Source organism: Nerophis ophidion, linkage group LG10 (assembly GCF_033978795.1).
Source record: "Nerophis ophidion isolate RoL-2023_Sa linkage group LG10, RoL_Noph_v1.0, whole genome shotgun sequence".
NCBI lineage: Eukaryota > Metazoa > Chordata > Actinopteri > Syngnathiformes > Syngnathidae > Nerophis > Nerophis ophidion.
In genome coordinates this window covers 4298158-4318014 of record NC_084620.1, presented here as the reverse complement: position 1 = coordinate 4318014, position 19857 = coordinate 4298158, and the positions used below count along the sequence as shown (strand labels likewise).

Sequence of the window (19857 nt, the reverse complement as noted above, 5' to 3'; positions counted from 1 at the left end):
GATTTTTTAAAATATTCTAAAAATAGCAACAATTCAAATATCTTTTATAAATATATTTATTGAATAATACTTCAACAAAATATGAATGTAAGTTCATAAACTGTGAAAAGAAACACAACAATGCAATATTCAGTGTTGACAGCTAGATTTTTTGTGGACATGTTCCATAAATATTGATGTTAAAGATTTCTTTCTTTGTGAAGATGTATGGATCTCTATTACAATCCCCAAAGAGGGCTCTTTAAGTTGATGATTACTTCTATGTGGAGACATTTTTAAAATTGAATCCCTTGTTTAGTTTTCAACAAGTTTTTAGTTATTTTTATATCTTTTTTTCCAAATAGTTCAAGAAAGACCACTACATATGAGCAATATTTTGCACTGTTATACAATTTAATAAATCAGAAACTGATGACATAGTGCTGTATTTTACTTCTTTATCTCTTTTTTCCAACCAAAAATGCTTTGCTCTGATTAGGGGGTACTTGGATTAAAAAAATGTTCACAGGGGGTACATGACTGAAAAAAGGTTGAGAACCACTGCTTTATAACATAGATTTATTTGTTCTTTTTTTTTTTTGAGAAATGGAAAAAAAAGAAAATAAAGACAAAAGGGAAAAAAACTGCCTGCATTGCCACTTTTTCTCATTAGATTTCACCTCATTCCACTTTTTTTTTTTAAATGTTTTATTTTTATTTTTGCAATACTATCAATTTTGCAATTTTTGCAGAATGTGTGGCGGGCCGGTAAATAATTAGCTGCGGGCCGCACTTTGGACAGCCCTGAGTTCTACACGCACTAACCCCTGTGCTGCTGCTACAAACTAAAACACTATTTTAACTCTGTCTGGTGAACATATTGTCAGCTTATTGTATTCTACTTGAAAAACAGGTGAGTGAATTACACAGGGGTCAGCAACCTTTTTGAAACCAAGAGCTACTTCTTGGGTACTGATGAATGCCAAGGGCTACCAGTTTGATACACACTTAAATAAATTGCCAAAAATAACCAATTTGCTCAATTTACATTTAATAAATAAATATACATGTGCAAAAAAATGGGTATTTCTGTCCGTCATTCCGTCGTACATTTTTTTCCTTTCATGGAAGGTTTTTTGTAGAGAATAAATGATGAAAAAAACACTTAATTGAACTTTTTAAAAGAGGAGAAAACAGGAGAAAAATGAAAATTTAATTTTGAAACATAGTTTATCTTCAATTTTGACTCTTTAAAATTCAAAATTCAACCCCAAAAAAGAAGAGAAAAACTAGCTAATTCGAATCTTTAAAAAAAAATAAAATAAGAATTTATGGAACATCATTAGTAATTTTTCCTGATTAAAATTTATTTTATAATTTTGATGACATGTTTTAAATAGGTTCAAATCCAATCTGCACTTTGTTATAATAAATAACAAATTGGACTAAGCTATATTTCTAACAAAGACAAATCATTATTTCTTCTAGATTTTCCAGAACAAAAATTTTAAAAGAAATCCAAAAGACTTTGAAATAAGATTTAAATTTGATTCTATAGATTTTCTAGATTTGCCAGAATACTTTGTTTTTTTTATTTTAATCATAAGTTTGAAGAAATAATTCGCAAATATTCTTCATCCAAAAAAAACCAGAAGATAAAATGAAGAATTAAATTAAAATGTATTTATTATTCTTTACAATAAATACAAAAAAATACTTGAACATTGATTTAAATTGTCAGGAACGACGAGGAAGGAATTTAAAAGCTAAAAAGGTATATGTGTTTAAAAATCCTAAAATCATTTTTAAGGTCGTATTTTTTCTCTAAAATTGTCTTTCTGAAAGTTATAAGAAGCAAAGTAAAACAATAAATGAATTTATTTAAACCAGTCAAGACCAAGTCTTTTTCAAATTCTATTTGAGTTTTGTCTCTCTTAGAATTAAAAATGTTGATCAAAGCGAGACCAGCTGGCTAGTAAATAAATAAAGTTTAAAAAATAGAGGCAGCTCACTGGTAAGTGCTGCTATTTGAGCTATTTTTAGAACAGGCCAGCGGGCGACTCATCTGGTCCTTACGGGCTACCTGGTGCCCGCGGGCCCCGTGTTGGTGACCCCTAGTATTACATGTCCAAAAGATACTAAAATAACTAACTTCTCAAGCTCTGCAGCCGCGAAACTGCATTACGGTAATTTGGTGTGAGCATCAGGTGATTGGTCCTCGCTTCCCACGTGACCCGGCAACAGCGGAAGCGGAATCTGTTGGCAGCAAAACGGTGAGTATACACTAAAATGAAAGTGAGGAACAAAACCCTTTTTTCTTTCTCTGTGAATGTACCGAATATGTGACAGCCGGTCTCTTTGTTGACGTGTATGATGTAGTTTGGCAGAAAACGTCGAAAGAGCAGAAATAAACCGTCGGAATGGTTCTCGCCTCGGTTGTGTTTTTGTTGTCGAGGCGCCGCCACCTCTCGGCTCTCCCGAGACTTTGGGGATAAAAGAGTATTACGTCTGGTTTTAATGCCACAATGTTCCAGTTTATTTTCATCTTTTGAATACGAGAAAAGCAGGTGTTTGTTGTCTAGGCCTGTCGCGGGATTTTCCCCATAGTGACGTCATGACAGGCGGGTGATTGACAGCCAGGCAAGAGGTCCTGTGGGCGTGCTGCTTTTTGAATAACGTAATGATGTTGTCTTCAGGACCATGCAGAGCACCACCAACTACCTGTGGCTCATCTCCGACCTGCTGGGTCAGGGCGCCACGGCCAACGTGTACCGCGGCAGACACAAGGTGACACCTGCGCAGAGGTCAGAGGTCACGCCTCCCGCCTGCGTCCTTGACTAAGAGCTCTTGTCTCTGCAGAAAACCGGCGACCTGTACGCAGTCAAAGTGTTCAACAACCTGAGCTTCCTTCGGCCGTTGGACGTGCAGATGAGAGAGTTTGAGGTTCTGAAGAAACTCAACCACAAGAACATCGTCAAACTGTTCGCCGTGGAGGAGGAGGTGTGTCCGTTTCTTTGTACATCCCGTTGGCATTATGTGACGTTACTGAAATGGGATGTTCTTATTTAAACGGGGATAGCAGCTCCATTCTATGTGTCATACTTCATCATTTCGTGATATTGCCATATTTTTGCTGAAAGGATTTAGTAGAGAACATCCACGATAAAGTTTGCAACTTTTGGTCGCTAATAAAAAAGCCTTGGCTTTACCGGAAGTATGTGCGCGTGACGTCACCGGTGTTAGGGATCCTCACATTGTTTATAATGTGAGCCAACAGCAGTAAGAGCAATTTGGACCGAGAAAGCGACAATTTCCCCATTAATTTGAGCGAGGTTGAAAGATTAATGGATGAGGATATTGATAGTGAAGGACTAGAAAAATAAAATAAAAACCGACGGCTCCGGGCGGTGGCAGTGTGAGCGTTTCAAACGTAATTAGACACATTTACTAGGATAATTCTGGAAGATCCTTTATCTGCTTATTGTTTTAATAGTGTTTTAGTGAGATTGTAAAGACATACCTCAAAGTCGGATGGCTGCGGTGAACATGCAAGTATCTCAGAGAGAAGCCCAGGAGCCAAGCTCACAGCTGCCTTTTTTTGACCGCTACTGCAGGAGGAGGCATAATCCACTGATGTCTCCGGTAAGATATATATCACAGTTTTCCCATCCAAAAACAGGCTGGTTGACGTAGAGAAACATGTTCGCTTGACCGCTCTGTGTTAAAGCTTCACAACAAATAAAGAAACACCGGCTGTGTCTCGGTGCTAAAGGCAGCTGCAATCCACCGCTTTCCACCAACAGCATTGTTCTCTGTAGTCTCCATTAGTAGTGGGGCGGTATAGCTCGGTTGGTAGAGCAGCCGTGCCAGCAACTTGAGGGTAGCAGGTTCGATGCCCGCTTCCGCCATCCTAGTCACTGCCGTTGTGTCCTTGGGCAAGACACTTTACCCACCTTTGATTGATTGATTGATTGATTGATTGATACTTTTATTAGTAGATTGCACAGTTCAGTACATATTCCGTACAATTGACCACTAAATGGTAACACCCCAATAAGTTTTTCAACTTGTTTAAGTCGGGGTCCACGTTAATCAATTCCTGCTCCCAGTGCCACCCACACTGGTTTAAATGTAACTTAGATATTGGGTTTCACTATGTAAAGCGCTTTGAGTCACTAGAGAAAAGCGCTATATAAATATAATTCCCTTCACTTCACTTCCATTATTAATTGAACCAATTGCAAAAGATTCAGCAACACAGATGTCCAAATTACTGTGTAATTATGCGATGAAAAGAGACTACTTTTAGCCGTAAGTGCCCCATCCATCCATTTTCTACAGCTTATTCCCTTTTGTGGTTGCGGGGGGCGCTGGCGCTTATCTCAGCTACAATCGGGCGGAAGGCGGTGTACACCCTGGACAAGTCGCTATCTTATCGCAGGGCCAACACAGATAGACAGACAACATTCACACACACTAGGGACCATTTAGTGTTGCCAATCAACCTATCCCCAGGTGCATGTCTTTGGAGGTGGGAGGGGCCTATCCCCAGGTGCATGTCTTTGGAGGTGGGAGGAAGCCGGAGTACCCGGAGGGAACCCACGCATTCAGGGTGAGAACATGCAAACTCCACACAGAAAGATCCCGAGCCTGGGATTGAACCCAAGACTGCCTGACCTCCGTATTGTGAGGCAGACGCATTAACCCCTCTTCCACCGTGAAACCCTAGCCGTAAGTGGTGCTGAGCTAATATGTCCCCTCCAACCAATAACGTCACAAACGCGACATTTTTAACAAGAAACTCCGCGGGAAATTTAAAATTGTAATTTAGTAAACTAAAGCGGCCGTATTGTCATGTGTTGCAATGTTAATATTTCATCATTGATATATAAACTATCAGACTGTGTGGTGGCTAGTAGTGGGTCTCAGTAGGACTTTAATGTGCTGTGTTGCAGTCCAACACGCGTCACAAGGTTCTGGTGATGGAATACTGTCCCTGCGGGAGTCTCTACACCGTACTGGAGGAGTCGTCCAACGCCTACGGACTTCCTGAGGATGAGTTCCTCATCGTCTTGCACGATGTCGGTAAGAAATGGCCATCGGGTCCCATGTTGTGCTCCTGGCGTTGGTACCATGACGCCGCTCTCTGATTGGTCGCCCGCAGTGGCGGGAATGAACCACCTGAGGGAGTATGGCATTGTGCACCGCGACATCAAACCGGGAAACATCATGCGCGTCATCGGCGAGGATGGACGCTCCGTCTACAAACTGACTGACTTCGGAGCGGCGCGGGAGCTAGAAGACGACGAGCAGTTTGTGTCTCTGTACGGCACAGAGGAGTACTTGGTGAGGACGCCATCTTGTCACACATGGAGTAGTAATGTTGGATCTTGTAGCCATTTTGATTGATTGATTGATACTTTTATTAGTAGATTGCACAGTTCAGTACATATTCCGTACAATTGACCACTAAATGGTAACACCCCAATAAGTTTTTCAACTTGTTTAAGTCGGGGTCCACCTTCATCAATCCATGGTAAAGCCAGCATGTGTCTGCCGCAGCATCCCGACATGTACGAGCGTGCCGTGCTGAGGAAGGACCACCAGAAGAAGTACGGTGCCACCGTGGACCTGTGGAGCATCGGCGTCACCTTCTACCACGCCGCCACCGGCAGTTTGCCTTTCCGACCCTTTGAGGGCCCGCGCAGGAACCAGGAAGTGATGTAAGGCTGATGTTGGGAACGCCCTCCGTTGTTGTTTAGCGGTGTCAGGTTCAAACACTGATGACATCTAATAATCAGATAAGAAGCAAGGAATCATGCAGAGACAGAGTTCAATTTAGCTCATGAGGAGACACGTGTTTTGGGCCGTATTGTAGTTACAGATCCAAACTACGTTCTAAAAGTCAAGCCCGTGCGCCTCCTCTATTTATTAGGAACGTCCCTTTCACATCACTGTTGCTGAGGGAAGTGGGTAATATCAACAACTCCAGTTGGATACAATTTATGATTATAGAATAAATAAAAATGAGGTGACGCAGGTCATATTGCCTTGTCTCTGCTCTGTCTGCGTCACGGCGGTGTTCAACCTAGGCCTTCAGCAGGCCGAGTCTAGACACAACACTGATAACAACTGGCAATCTTTTGGATTGCCAGCTTGCATAAATACAAAAATACCACTTCAGCACAATTGACAATCATTTATATCAACGGCCCTTAAAGGCCTATTGAAAATAAATGTTCTTATTTAAACGGGGATAGCAGGTCAATTCTATGTGTCATACTTGATCATTTCGCGATATTGCCATATTTTGGCTGAAAGGATTTAGTAGAGAACATCCACGATAAAGTTCGCAACATTTGGTCGCTAATAAAAAAGCCTTGCCTTTACGGGAAGTAGCAGACGATGTGCGCGTGACGTCACGGGCTGTAGGGCTCCTCACATCCTCACATTCTTTACAATCATAGCCACCTGCAGCAAGAGCTATTCGGACCGAGAAAGCGATAATTTCCCCATTAATTTGAGCAAGGATGAAAGATTTGTGGATGAGGAAATTTAGAGTGAAGAACTAGGGAAAAAAAAAAAAGACGATTGCAGTGGGAGCGATTCAGATGTTATTAGACACATTTACAAGGATAATTCTGGAAAAACCCTTATCTGCCTACTGTGTTGCTAGTGTTTTAGTGAGATTAAATAGTACCTGAAAGTCGGAGGGGTGTGGCCACGGGTGTGTTGACCGCAGTGTCTCTGAGGGAAGTCACACAGCTGCAGCAGGACAGAAGCTCCGCTGATGTCTCCGGTAAGAGACGACTTATTACCACAATTTTCTCACCAAAAACTGCCGGTTGACGTGTGGTCGGGATCCATGTTCGCTTGACCATTCTGTTCCACAGTAAAGTTTCACCTATGGGAATTTTAAACAAGGAAACACCGGCTGTGTTTGTGTGGCTAAAGGCTAAAAGCTTCCCACCTCCATCTTTCTACTGTGACTTCTCCATTATTAATTGAACAAATTGCAAAAGATTCAGCAACACAGATGTCCAGAATACTGTGTAATTATGCGATTAAAGCAGACTACTTATAGCTTGGATCGGGGTTTAAAATAATGTCCGCTACAACCCGAGACGTCAAATGCACGCGTCATCATACGAGGAGTCATACCGGGACGTTTTCAACACGACACACCGCGGGAAATTTAAAATTGCAATTTATTAAACTAAAAAGTCTGTATTGTCATGTGTTGCAATGTTAATATTTCATCATTGATATATAAACTATCAGACTGCGTGGTGGGTAGTAGTGGGTCTCAGTAGGACTTTAAGCATAAAGTTATGATGATAATGTATACATAATTATTCTAACAAGCGGACACTCTCGTAGGTACAAGATCATCACAGAAAAGCCGTCCGGTACCATCTCGGGCCACCAGAAGTGTGAGAACGGGAAGATCGAGTGGAGCACCGAAATGCCCGTCTCCTGCAGCTTGTCCAAGTGAGGATCCCTTGTCACGGACAAGTACCTGAGGACCTCATAATGAGCTTCTTGTTTTCAGGGGTCTTCAGAGCCTGCTGACGCCTGTCCTGGCCAACATCCTGGAGGCGGACCAAGAAAAGTGTTGGGGCTTTGACCAGTTCTTTGCCGAGACCAACGATATCCTGCACCGCACCGTGGTCTTTGTCTTCAGCCTGCAACAGGCCACGCTGCACCACGTCTACATCCACGAGTACAACACGTGAGCGCCCCCATTGCACCACACTTGCAATACAGTGTACTACACTCGCGGACTTACACTTTTTTTTAATGTGCCTAAGTGTATTACACTTGCGTACTTACACTTTGTCTTTTAGGTGCATACGTGTATTACACTTGCGTACTTACATTTTGTCTTGTAAGTGCATAAGTGTATCACACTTGCAATACAGTGTATTACACTTGCCTACTTACATTTTGTCTTGTAAGTGCATAAGTGTATCACACTTGCAATACAGTGTATTACACTTGCCTACTTACATTTTGTCTTGTAAGTGCATAAGTGTATCACACTTGCAATACAGTGTATTACACTTGCCTACTTACACTTTCTTGTAAGTGCGTAAGTGTATTACACTTGCGTACTTACACTTTGTCTTTTAGGTGCATACGTGTATTACACTTGCGTACTTACGCTTTGTCTTTTAGGTGCATACGTGTATTACACTTGCATACTTACACTTTGTCTTTTAGGTGCATACGTGTATTACACTTGCGTACTTACACTTTGTCTTTTAGGTGCATAAGTGTATTACACTTGCAAAACAGTGTATTACACTTGCCTACTTACACTTTCTTGTAAGTGCGTAAGTGTATTACACTTGCGTACTTACACTTTGTCTTTTAGTTGCATAAGTGTATTACACGTGCGTACTTACATTTTGTCTTGTAAGTGCGTAAGGGTATACTTTCACTTTGTCTTAGGTGCTTAAGTGTATTACACTTGCGTACTTACACTTTAACTTTTAGGTGCATAAGTGTATTACACTTCCGTACTTACACTTTAACTTTTAGGTGCATAAGTGTATTACACTTGCAATACAGTGTATTACACTTGCCTACTTAGACTTTCTTTCAAGTGTGTAAGTGTATTACACTTGCGCACTTACACTTTGTCTTTTAGTTGCATAAGTGTATTAGACTTACTACTTACACTTTGTCTTTTAAGTGCGTAAGGGTATACTTACACTTTGTCTCTTTAGGTGCATGAGTGTATTACACTTGCAATACAGTGTATTACACTTGACTACTTACACTTTCTTGTAAGTGCATATGTGTATTACACTTGCGTACTTACACTTTGTCTTTTAGTTGCATAAGTGTATTACACGTGCGTACTTACACTTTGTCTTTTAAGTGCGTAAGGGTATACTTACACTTTGTTTTAGGGGCTTAAGTGTATTACACTTCCGTACTTACACTTTGACTTTTAAGTGCATGAGTGTATTACACTTGCAATACAGTGTATTACACTTGCCTACTTAGACTTTCTTTCAAGTGTGTAAGTGTATTACACTTGCGCACTTACTCTTTGTCTTTTAGTCGCATAAGTGTATTGGACTTAGTACTTACACTTTGTCTTTTAAGTGTGTAAGGGTATACTTACACTTTGTCTCTTTAGGTGCATGAGTGTATTACACTTGCTTATTTACTTTTTGTCTTTTAAGTGCATAAGTGTAATACACTCGCGTTCCTCCCCCTGATTTCCACAAGACAGGTCACTGCTGCATTGTGTAACCGCCACACTAATGGACTATTTTTGTTTTTGTTCAAGTCAATGTGTCTGTTTCCACAGCATGCGCGACATCACTGCCATGGCATTTCTGTTCCTGATCCATGCACTAAATATACGCAGAGCTTCTGTTTTTGCCGGTCGCCGCAACAGGGGGGATCAATTTAGTTCAAATTTGCCTGCGTTGGTCAGGAAGTCATTCACAAACAACAAAGAAATGATCCGGTTTACTTTTCAAAAAGAAATAGTCCGTCTTCCGGGTGGTTTTATTTTACACTTTGAAACGTCCATGAAGGTTTTGGGATGCAATTTCACTTTGATGACCCAAATGCTGATTCTGGAGGTTCAAAATAAATAATCTTGTACAGGCATATTCTAGGCAGCTATGTGCACATATGGGGTGCTGTGTCAAATGCAAGCTGGAAGCAGGGGCGTGGTTTGTGGGAGTTGTGTGTTTACAGCGTTCGCCAGGGAGGATGTTACGTTGTTAGAAACTAGTCGCTCTCCAAGGCAGATCTGTTGCCTTTTTCACTCGTCAAGTCATGTCACTGCCATCAAAGACGCGCCAGCCTGTAGGTATTGATGGACGGCAAAGCTCAAGACATTCCGCCGGTGTTTACTTCAGTGTTTACTTTATCACATGATTATGCGCAGATTCGCGAGAATTGGTAAAAAGTCCGGGCTGTTTTGCTGCACGGCAGAGCCGCAACAGAATGGCGTTTGGGATTGACGGACGACTGATGGCGATCACGCATCGCGGTGACACCTTCTGAGGAAATCAAGAATTACACTTATTTTAAGTGCATAAGTGTATTACACTTCCATACTTACAGTACACTGTGTCTTTAGTGCACTAAACAGGCGTACTCAGACTTTTGACTAAGTGCATACACTTGTGTTCTTACACTTAGTCATTAAGGTGTTTAAGTGCATTACACTTAAATACTTACACTTAGCCTTTTAGGTACGCAAGTGCACTATACTTGAATACTTAAATTTGGTCTTAAGTGCACTATACTTGCGTATTTAGGATTTTAACTAAATGCATTACTTGTGCATACTAACTAAATGCATACTTGTACTCAGTTTTTTAAGTACACAAGTGCACTACACTTGTGTACTTAGTCATTAAAGGGGGCTGTTTGCAACATTCACTCAGATGCCTAGAGCAGGGTTGACCAACGCGGTGCCCGCGGGCACCAGGTAGCCCGTAAGGACCAGATGAGTCGCCCGCTGGCCTGTTCTAAAAATAGCTCAAATAGCAGCACTTACCAGTGAGCTGCCTCTATTTTTTAAATTGTATTTATTTACTAGCAAGCTGGTCTCGCTTTGATCGACATTTTTAATTCTAAGAGAGACAAAACACAAATAGAATTTGAAAATCGAAGAAAATATTTTAAAGACTTGGTCTTGACTGGGTTAAATAAATTCATTTATTGTTTTACTTTGCTTCTTATAACTTTCAGAAAGACAATTTTAGAGAAAAAATACGACCTTAAAAATGATTATAGGATTTTTAAACACATATACCTTTTTAGCTTTTAAATTCCTTCCTCATCGTTCCTGACAATTTAAATCAATGTTCAAGTAATTATTTTTTTTATTGTAAAGAATAATAAATACATTTTAATTTAATTCTTTATTTTAGCTTCTGTTTTTTCGACAAAGAATATTTGTGAATTATCTCTTCAAATTTATCATGATTAAAATTCAAAAAAAGTATTCTGGCAAATCTAGAAAATTTGTAGAATCAAATTTAAATCTTATTTCAAAGTCTTTTGAATTTCTTTTTAAAATTTTGTTCTGGAAAATCTAGAAGAAATAATGATTTTTCTTTGTTAGAAATATAGCTTGGTCCAATTTGTTATATATTCTAAGAAAGTACAGATTGGATTTTAACCTATTTAAAACATGTCATCAAAATTTTAAAATTAATCTTAATCAGGAAAAATTACTAATGATGTTCCATAAATTATTTAAAAATTTTTTTTTAAAAAGATTCATATTAGCTAGTTTTTCTCTTCTTTTTTTTTGGTTGAATTTTGGAATTTTAAAGAGTCGAAATTGAAGATAAAATATGTTTCAAAATTAAATTTTAAATTTTTTCCTGTTTTCTCCTCTTTTAAACCGTTCAATTAAGTGTTTTTTTCATCATTTATTCTCTACAAAAAACCTTCCGTGAAAGGAAAAAAAATGTACGACGGAATGACAGACAGAAATACCCATTTTTTAAAATATATATAGATTTATTTATTAAATGTAAATTGAGCAAATTGGCTATTTCTGGTAATTTATTTAAGTGTGTATCAAACTGGTAGCCCTTGGCATTCATCAGTACCCAAGAAGTAGCTCTTGGTTTCAAAAAGGTTTGTGACCCCTGGCTTAGAGGGTGTATTTCACACTATATATCCCGTCTTCTTACAGCTTCCCGCACATATTGACGTAACTACACACGTACGTCACACATGCATGTTTATTAACTTTAGGTGTTGTTAGCTAATAATAACAATTTGGATAGCTAGCGTTAGTTGTCATGGAATACATTTTTTATCCAAATAACATGACTGTAAATTGTTAGTTGCTTCTCTTGGACTGCTTTTGTATGTGCGCCTGCCCTCCCTGAGTGTATGTGTTGATGAGTGAGTGTGCTGTGAACACCAATCAATTTTTTCGGGCTGGTAAAAAATGTTGTTATATAAAGTTTGTAATCGTGAAAAATATAGACAATTGTCAAACAAATTTGTTCCGTCAAACCACTAATGGTAACATAAGCTAGCCGGTGTTGTTGTTTTATTATTTGCTTTAAAAAATGTAACTGTTAGAAAGTTCCAAACAGTGCATGAACGTGTTACACTTGCTTACTAACACTTTGTCGTAGGGGAACTAAATGTGTTACACTTGCGTATTTACACTTTGCATTACAATCGTGTACTTAGGCCTTTAAGTGCATTGCACTTGGGTTATTACTTCAACTTATTCAAAGCCACGAGTACAACACGTAAGCGTCTGGTGTCGCTCCACCTCTGCGTCACGCTGCCACCTGACCACATGTTTCCACAGGGCGGCGCTGTTCCAGGAGCTGCTGTCCCGCAGGACCAGTATTCCTTTACACAACCAGGAGCTCCTCTACGAGGGCCGCCGCCTCGTCCTGGACCCGAACCGCCAAGCCAAGACCTTCCCCAAGACCACCAGGGACAATCCCATCATGCTCGTCAGCCGAGAGTCTGTCGCCACCGTGGGACTCATTTTTGAGGACCGTACGTGACCCCGCTCACTTATACCAAATTCTCTCAGCTTCGCCTCAATGAGTGTTTTTGTGTCTCCACAGCGAGTCCTCCCAAAGTCCAGCCTCGCTACGATCTGGACCTGGATGCCAGCTATGCCAAGGTACCGCCCCCAAACCCTCGCACCCTTGTGCATAGCCACGCCCACTGACGGCATCTTGTTATCCAGACATTCGCAGGTGACGTGGGACACTTGTGGAAGACGTCCGAGTCTCTGCTGGTCTACCAAGAACTGGTCCGCAAAGGAGTGCGTGGTCTCATGTGAGTTCTTTGATGAAGCTGATGAGATGGATGAGGATGTTGATGATAATGATGACGATGACGATGACAGTGAACTGATGAAGGAGGACTACAACGAGATCCTCCACAAGAAGTCGGAGGTCTTCCGGCTGTCTAACCTCTGCACTCAGAACTTGGAGAAGACGGAACAGCTGTGAGTGTTCATGAACACGTCGCGCACGCTCCAAGAACGTCTCACGAGCTCGTGGCGTGTGCGTGTGCGCGTGCGCGTGCGCGTGTGCGTGTGTGTGTGTGTGTGTGTGTGTGTGTGTGTGTGTGTGTGTGTGTGCAGGTTGGAGGTACTCGTGCAAGCCAACGTGCTGACATCCGAGTACGACGAGATCGCCGACATGCATAAGAAAGTTGTCAGAGTGAGCGCTCACCTCGGAAGCCTTGTGGTTGTGTGACGGTTGCTATGGCGATGTGACTGTATATGTGTGTGCGTACGTAGATCTCCAGCTCGATGGAACCGATTGATCGAGGCACGCAGGAAGTGAAGACAAAGTTCTTGTCAGGAGGTCCACTGACTGACAGCTGGACGCAGCAAGTGGGCACACACCCTGAAGACAGGAAGTATGACACACAAACTGTGTGTTTTGTGTGTGAGATCAGTGTGTGACCAGCGTGTCATGTGTGCAGCGTGGAGAAGATTAAAGTTCTGCTGGACGCCATTACAGCCATCTACCAACAGTTTAAGAAGGACAAAGCTGAGAGACGTGAGTCAGCACCAACAACACAACACAATCTTTGTTTAACACGTGCATGTTCGTTTAGGTCTTCCTTACAATGAGGAGCAGATTCACAAATTTGACAAGTAAGTCCGGATGTGACAAAACACACACCGACACAGCCTCCGCTCATCATCTCTGAGTGTGTGTGTTTGTGTGTGCACGACAGACAAAAGTTGGTCCTCCACGCCGGCAAAGCGCGCTCGTTGTTCACCGAAGAGTGCGCCATGAAGTACCGCCTCTTCATCTCAAAGAGCGAGGAGTGGATGAGGTGAGCGGCGTCGCCTCAATATGCTCCCGGTTGCCGAGCGACCACATTAACGTGCCTGCGTGAACTTGCACAGGAAGGTACACCACGTGAGGAAGCAGCTGCTCGGCCTGACGACTCAGCTGATCAGCACGGAGAAGGAAATGAGCGTGCTGATGGAGCGAGCCGCTAAGGTACGCTGACGTGACCCTGCGTCAACGCTGGCTTGGCCGTGTTCTGACGCTTACCCTCTAAACCAGCTGCAGGAACAACTTCCTGCCAAGGTTCTTCCTCTGCTGGCGAGTGGCATGAAGCCTCAGGCGTACCTGAGCCAGAACACGCTGGTCGAGATGACGCTCGGGTGAGAACTTTTCTACGACATACTCATCGTCTTTGACCGTGCCTCAATGGTGTATTTGCACCCTTACATTTTCAAGTGCAGAGGTGCACTACACTTGCATACATAGGCTTTTAAGTTAGTGCATTACACTTGCATACTTGCACTTTGTCTGGTGCTTACAGTGGGGCAACAAAGTATTTAGTCAGCCAGCGATTGTGCAAGTTCTCCCACTTCAAATGATGACAGAGGTCTGTCATTTTCATCATAGGTACACTTCAACTGGGAGAGGCAGAATGTGAAGAAAAAAATCCAGTAAATAACATTGTAGGAATTTTAAAGAATTTATTTGTAAATGATGGTGGAAAATAAGTATTTGGTCAACCATTCAAAGCTGTCACTGATGGAAGGAGGTTTGTACTCAAAATCTCAGGATACATGGCCCCATTCATTCTTTCCTTAACACGGATCAATCGTCCTGTCCCCTTAGCAGAAAAACAGCCCCAAAGCATGATGTTTCCACCCCCATGCTTCACAGTAGGTGTGGTGTTCTTGGGATGCAACTCAGTATTCTTCTTCCTCCAAACACGACGAGTTGAGTTTATACCAAAAAGTTCTATTTTGGTTTCATCTGACCACATGACATTCTCCCAATCCTCTGCTGTATCATCCATGTATCCATTTTGGTATAAACATCATGCTTCGGGGCTGTTTTTCTGCTAAGGGGACAGGACGATTGATCCGTGTTAAGGAAAGAATGAATGGGGCCATGTATCCTGAGATTTGGAGCCAAAACCTCCTTCCATCAGTGAGAGCTTTGAATGGTTGACCAAATACTTATTTTCCACCATCATTTACAAATAAATTCTTTAAAATTCCTACAATGTGAATTCCTGGATTTTTTTTACAATTCTGTCTCTCACAGTTGAAGTGTACCTATGATGAAAATTACACACCTCTGTCATCATTTGAAGTGGGAGAACTTGCACAATCACTGGCTGACTAAATACTTTTTTGCCCCACTGTAATTGTACTACACTAGCGTACTTACCTTACATTTGCATACATAGGCTTTTAAAGTAAATGCATAACACTTGCATACTTACACTTTTTCTTAGGTGCTTTAGTGTACTACACTAGCGTACTTACCTTACATTTGCATACATAGGCTTTTAAAGTAAATGCATAACACTTGCATACTTACACTTTTTCTTAGGTGCTTTAGTGTACTACACTAGCGTACTTACCTTACATTTGCATACATAGGCTTTTAAAGTAAATGCATAACACTTGCATACTTACACTTTTTCTTAGGTGCTTAAGTGTACTACACTTGCTTACTTAACTTACATTTGCATACATAGGCTTTTAAAGTAAGTGCATTACACTTGCATGATTACACTTTCTTAGGTGCTTAAGTGTACTACACTTACATACTTAGCTTTTACCTAACTGCAGTGGACTTGTACACTTAGTCATTAAGGTGCATAAGTGCACTACACTTCTTATGTTACGGGTGGTAATTATCTCTGCTTTCAATCAATCAATCAATGTTTACTGATATAACCCTAAATCACGAGTGTCTCAAAGGGCTGCACAAGCCACAACGACATCCTGGGCTCAGATTTACACATCAGGGCAAGGAAAAACTCAACCCAATGGGACAATAAGAAACCTTGGAGGGGACCGCAGATATGGGGCCCCCTTTCCCCAGGCGACCGGTGCAATGGACGTTGAGTGGATCTAGCATAATGTTTTGAGAGTCCAGTCCATAGTGGATCTAACATAACAGTGAGAGTCCAGTCCAGAGACAGGTCAGCAGCGCAGAGACGCCCCCAACCGATGCACAGACGAGCGGTCCACCCCGGGTCCCAACTTTGGACAGCCAACAGTCACACGGACGCCTACCTCTCAAAAAGTAAAAAGGCGTGTCCAACACTTAAAGAGACAGGCGTCACAACAATTAATTCAATCGGGGGCTCGTTGAGACAAAGGTTCCACATGTTGGCAAAGCATCAAACAAACATCAGGTATTTTATGTCGGACCGGTGGTGACATATTTTATGTGGATCTATTGTGGGGCTTTATTTAGCACCAAACAACATCAGGGGATATTACAAACACCTTTATTACATGTGCACACATACAAAAGCAGTCCAATTCAAAACATGGGACATCTTTTTTGCAAATGATTACAAATGAAAACATAACAAATCACATGTACATAAGTATTCACAGTTTTTGTTCAACACTTTGTTGATTCACATTTGGCAGCAATTACAGCCTCAAGTCTTTTTGAATATGCTTTGCACACCTACCTTGGGCAGTTTCGTCCATTCCTCTTTGCAGCACCTCTCGAGCTCCATCAGGTTAGATGTGAAGTGTTGGTTTTCATCCAGGATGTATCTGTACATTGCTGCATTCATCTTTCCCTCTATTCTGACTAGTCTCCCAGTTACTGCCGCTGAAAAACATCCCCACAGCATGATGGTATTGGCCGGGTGATGGGCGGTGCCCGGGTTCCTCAAAACAGGACGCCTGGTATTCATGCCAAAAAGTTTAAATGTTGTCTCATCGACCAGAGAATTTGGTTTTTCGTGGTATGAGTTTTTCAGGTGCATTTTGGCAAACTTTTTACTAAGACATGGCTTCGGTCTGGCCAATATACCATACAGGCCTGATTGGTGGATTGCTGCAGACATGGTTGTCCTTCTGGTAGGTTCTCCTCTCTCCACAGAGGAATGCTGCAGCTCTGACAGAGTGACCATTGGGTTCTTGATCACTTCCTTGACTAGACTAAGATGAATATAGCAATGTAATGAGACATCAAGGATGAAAACCAATGCTTCCCATCCAACCTGATGGAGCTTTAGAGGTGCTGCAAAGAGGAATGGGCGAAACTGGCCAAAGATTGGTGTGCCAAACTTGTGGCATCATGTTCAAAAAGACCTGAGGCTTTGATTGCTGCCACACTGTGCATCAACAAAGTATTGAGCAAAGGTTGTGAAAACGTACGTACTTATGATTTTTTTAGTTGTGAAGTTTAAATGAATTCCCAAATTTCAAACAAAAAAACATTTTCCAAATTTCATTATGAGGTATTGTGTGTAGATTTTTGAGGACGAAAATTAAGTATTCGATTTTGGGACAAGGTTGTGACATAAAAAAATGGGGGAAAAGTAAATCGCTGTGAATACTATCCGGATGCACTGTATATTGTATCTGCTGATGCGTTTCTGTTGTAGAAAAAAAAGTATATATATATATATATATATATATATATATATATATATATATATATGTGTATATGTGTGTGTGTGTGTGTATATGTAAATATATGTAATATATGCATATGTGTAAATATACACATTTATATAAGTATATATATATACACATATGTGTGTATATATGTATGTATGCATATATGTGTATATTTACACATATGCATATATGTGTATATGTATATATGTACAAACCCTGTTTCCATATGAGTTGGGAAATGGTGTTAGATGTAAATATAAACGGAATACAATGATTTACAAATCCTTCTCAACCCATATTCAGTTGAATATGCTACAAAGACAAGATATTTGATGTTCAAACTCATAAACTTTTTATTTTTTGCAAATAATAATTAACTTGGAATTTCATGGCTGCAACATGTGCCAAAGTAGTTGGGAAAGGGCATGTTCACCACTGTGTTACATCACCTTTTCTTTTAACAACATTTAATAAATGTTTGGGAACTGAGGAAACTAATTGTTGAAGATTTGAAAGTGGAATTCTTTCCCATTCTTGTTTTATGTAGAGCTTCAGTCCTTCAACAGTCTGGGGTCTCCACTGTCCTATTTTAGGATTCATAATGCACCACACATTTTTGATGGGAGACAGGTCTGGACTGCAGGCGGGCCAGGAAAGTACCCACACTCCTTTTTTTTTTTTTTTTTTTAACAAAGCCACTCTGTTGTAACACTTCCTGAATGTGGCTTGGCATTGTCTTGCTGAAATAAGCAGGGGCGTCCATGAAAAACACGGCGCTTAGATGGCAGCATATGTTGTTCCAAAAGCTGCATGTACCTTTCAGCATTAATGGTGCCTTCACAGATGTGTAAGTTACCCATGCCTTGGGCACTAATGCACCCCCATACCATCACAGATGCTGGCTTAGCGTCGATAACAGTCTGGATGGTTTGCTTACCCTTTGGTGCGGATGACACGAAAAACATTTGAAATGTGGACTCGTCAGACCACAGAACACTTTTCCACTTTGCATCAGTCCATCTTAGATGATCTCGGGCCCAGAGAAGCCGCCGGCGGTTTCTGGATGTTGTTGATAAATGGCTTTCGCTTTGCATAGTAGAGCTTTAACTTGCACTTACAGATGTAGCGACAAACTGTATTTAGTGACAGTGGTTTTCTGAAGTGTTCCTGAGCCCAGATCGATGTCGTTTTTTGATACAGTGCCGTCTGAGGGATCGAAGGTCACGGTCATTCAATGTTGGTTTCCGGCCATGCCGCTTACGTGGAGTGATTTCTCCAGATTCTCTGAACCTTTTGATGATATTATGGAGCGTAGATGTTGAAATCACTAAATTTCTTGCAATGTCACTTTGAGAAAGGTTGTTCTTAAACTGTTTGACTATTTGCTCACGCAGTTGTGGACAAAGGGGTGTACCTCACCCCATCCTTTCTTGTGAAAGACTGAGCATTTTTTGGGAAGCTGTTTTTATACCCAATCATGGCACCCACCTGTTCCCAATTAGCCTGTGTGCAAATAAGTGTTTGATGAGCATTCCTCAACAACATCAGTATTTATTGCCACCGTTCCCAACTTTTTTGTCACGTGTTGCTGGCATCAAACTCTAAAGTTAATGATTATTTGCAAAAAAAAAAAAAAAGTTTATCAGTTTGAGCCTCAAATATGTTGTCTTTGTAGCATATTCAACTGAATATGGCTTGAAAAGGATTTGCAAATCATTGTATTCTGTTTATATTTACATCTAACACAATTTCCCAACTCATATGGAAACAGGGTTAGTAGATTGCACAGTACAGTACATATTATTAGTAGATTGCACAGTACAGTACATATTCCCTACAATTGACCACTAAATGCTAACACCCCAATAAGTTTTTCAACTTGTTTAAGTCGGGGTCCACCTTCATCAATTCATGGTAGACTGTCAACATTCCAACACTCAGCAACTAAGTACACAGAGTACAGTATACTTATTGAAGTAAATTTGCCTTAAATATGCCATTTTTAGGTCACAGTCTTTGTGTGTGTGTGTGTGTGTGTGTCAGGATGAAGAAGCTGAAGGAGGAGATGGAAGGCGTGGTCAAAGAACTTGCTGAGAGCAATCACTTCCTGGAAAGGTCACATGACATTTTTTCGCAGCAGCCAGGGTCTCACATGGGTCACATGACATCCTCACGATGATATCAACCAACGTTGTCTTCCCTTAGATTCTGGACGCTGACGTTGGACGGAGGACTGCGAGGTTAAAAGATGCCAGCAGGACTTTTGTAAATAACAATTAGATGTAAATAATCTGCTTTTACTTAATCACACAGTGGACATGAAAGCATGGCGTCATTTGACACCAATTTAATAAACAGTCACCATCCAGTCGTGTGTGTGCGTGTGTGTGTGTGTGTGTGTGTGTGTCGGCCCCTCCTCTTCACTCCCGGTTGCCCATGACAACTGATCTCTGCTGCTGTTGCCATGGTGATTTGCTGCG

The 19857-nt window shown here is 41.1% G+C and overlaps 1 protein-coding gene across 2 annotated transcripts; it reads left to right on the top strand.

The window, feature by feature from the left end:
* Nucleotides 1-2121: 2121 nt before the first annotated feature.
* tbk1 (TANK-binding kinase 1) lies at nt 2122-19745 on the top strand. Of its 2 annotated transcripts, none has more exons than XM_061912101.1 (21): nt 2122-2252; nt 2676-2766; nt 2839-2979; nt 4935-5064; nt 5144-5325; nt 5542-5702; nt 7360-7470; nt 7532-7711; nt 12302-12498; nt 12570-12628; nt 12695-12786; nt 12857-12958; nt 13097-13175; nt 13256-13377; nt 13444-13520; nt 13579-13618; nt 13702-13803; nt 13877-13973; nt 14040-14140; nt 19421-19492; nt 19583-19745. In XM_061912101.1, the coding sequence occupies exons 2-21, from the start codon at nt 2680-2682 to the stop codon at nt 19620-19622; spliced, it is 2172 nt and encodes a 723-aa protein (XP_061768085.1). In that variant the 5' UTR covers nt 2122-2252; nt 2676-2679; the 3' UTR covers nt 19623-19745. The 2 variants fall into 2 exon arrangements, with proteins under 2 accessions (XP_061768085.1, XP_061768086.1); XM_061912102.1 differs by lacking the exon at nt 2122-2252 and adding an exon at nt 2279-2600.
* The last annotated feature ends 112 nt before the right edge of the window (nt 19746-19857 follow it).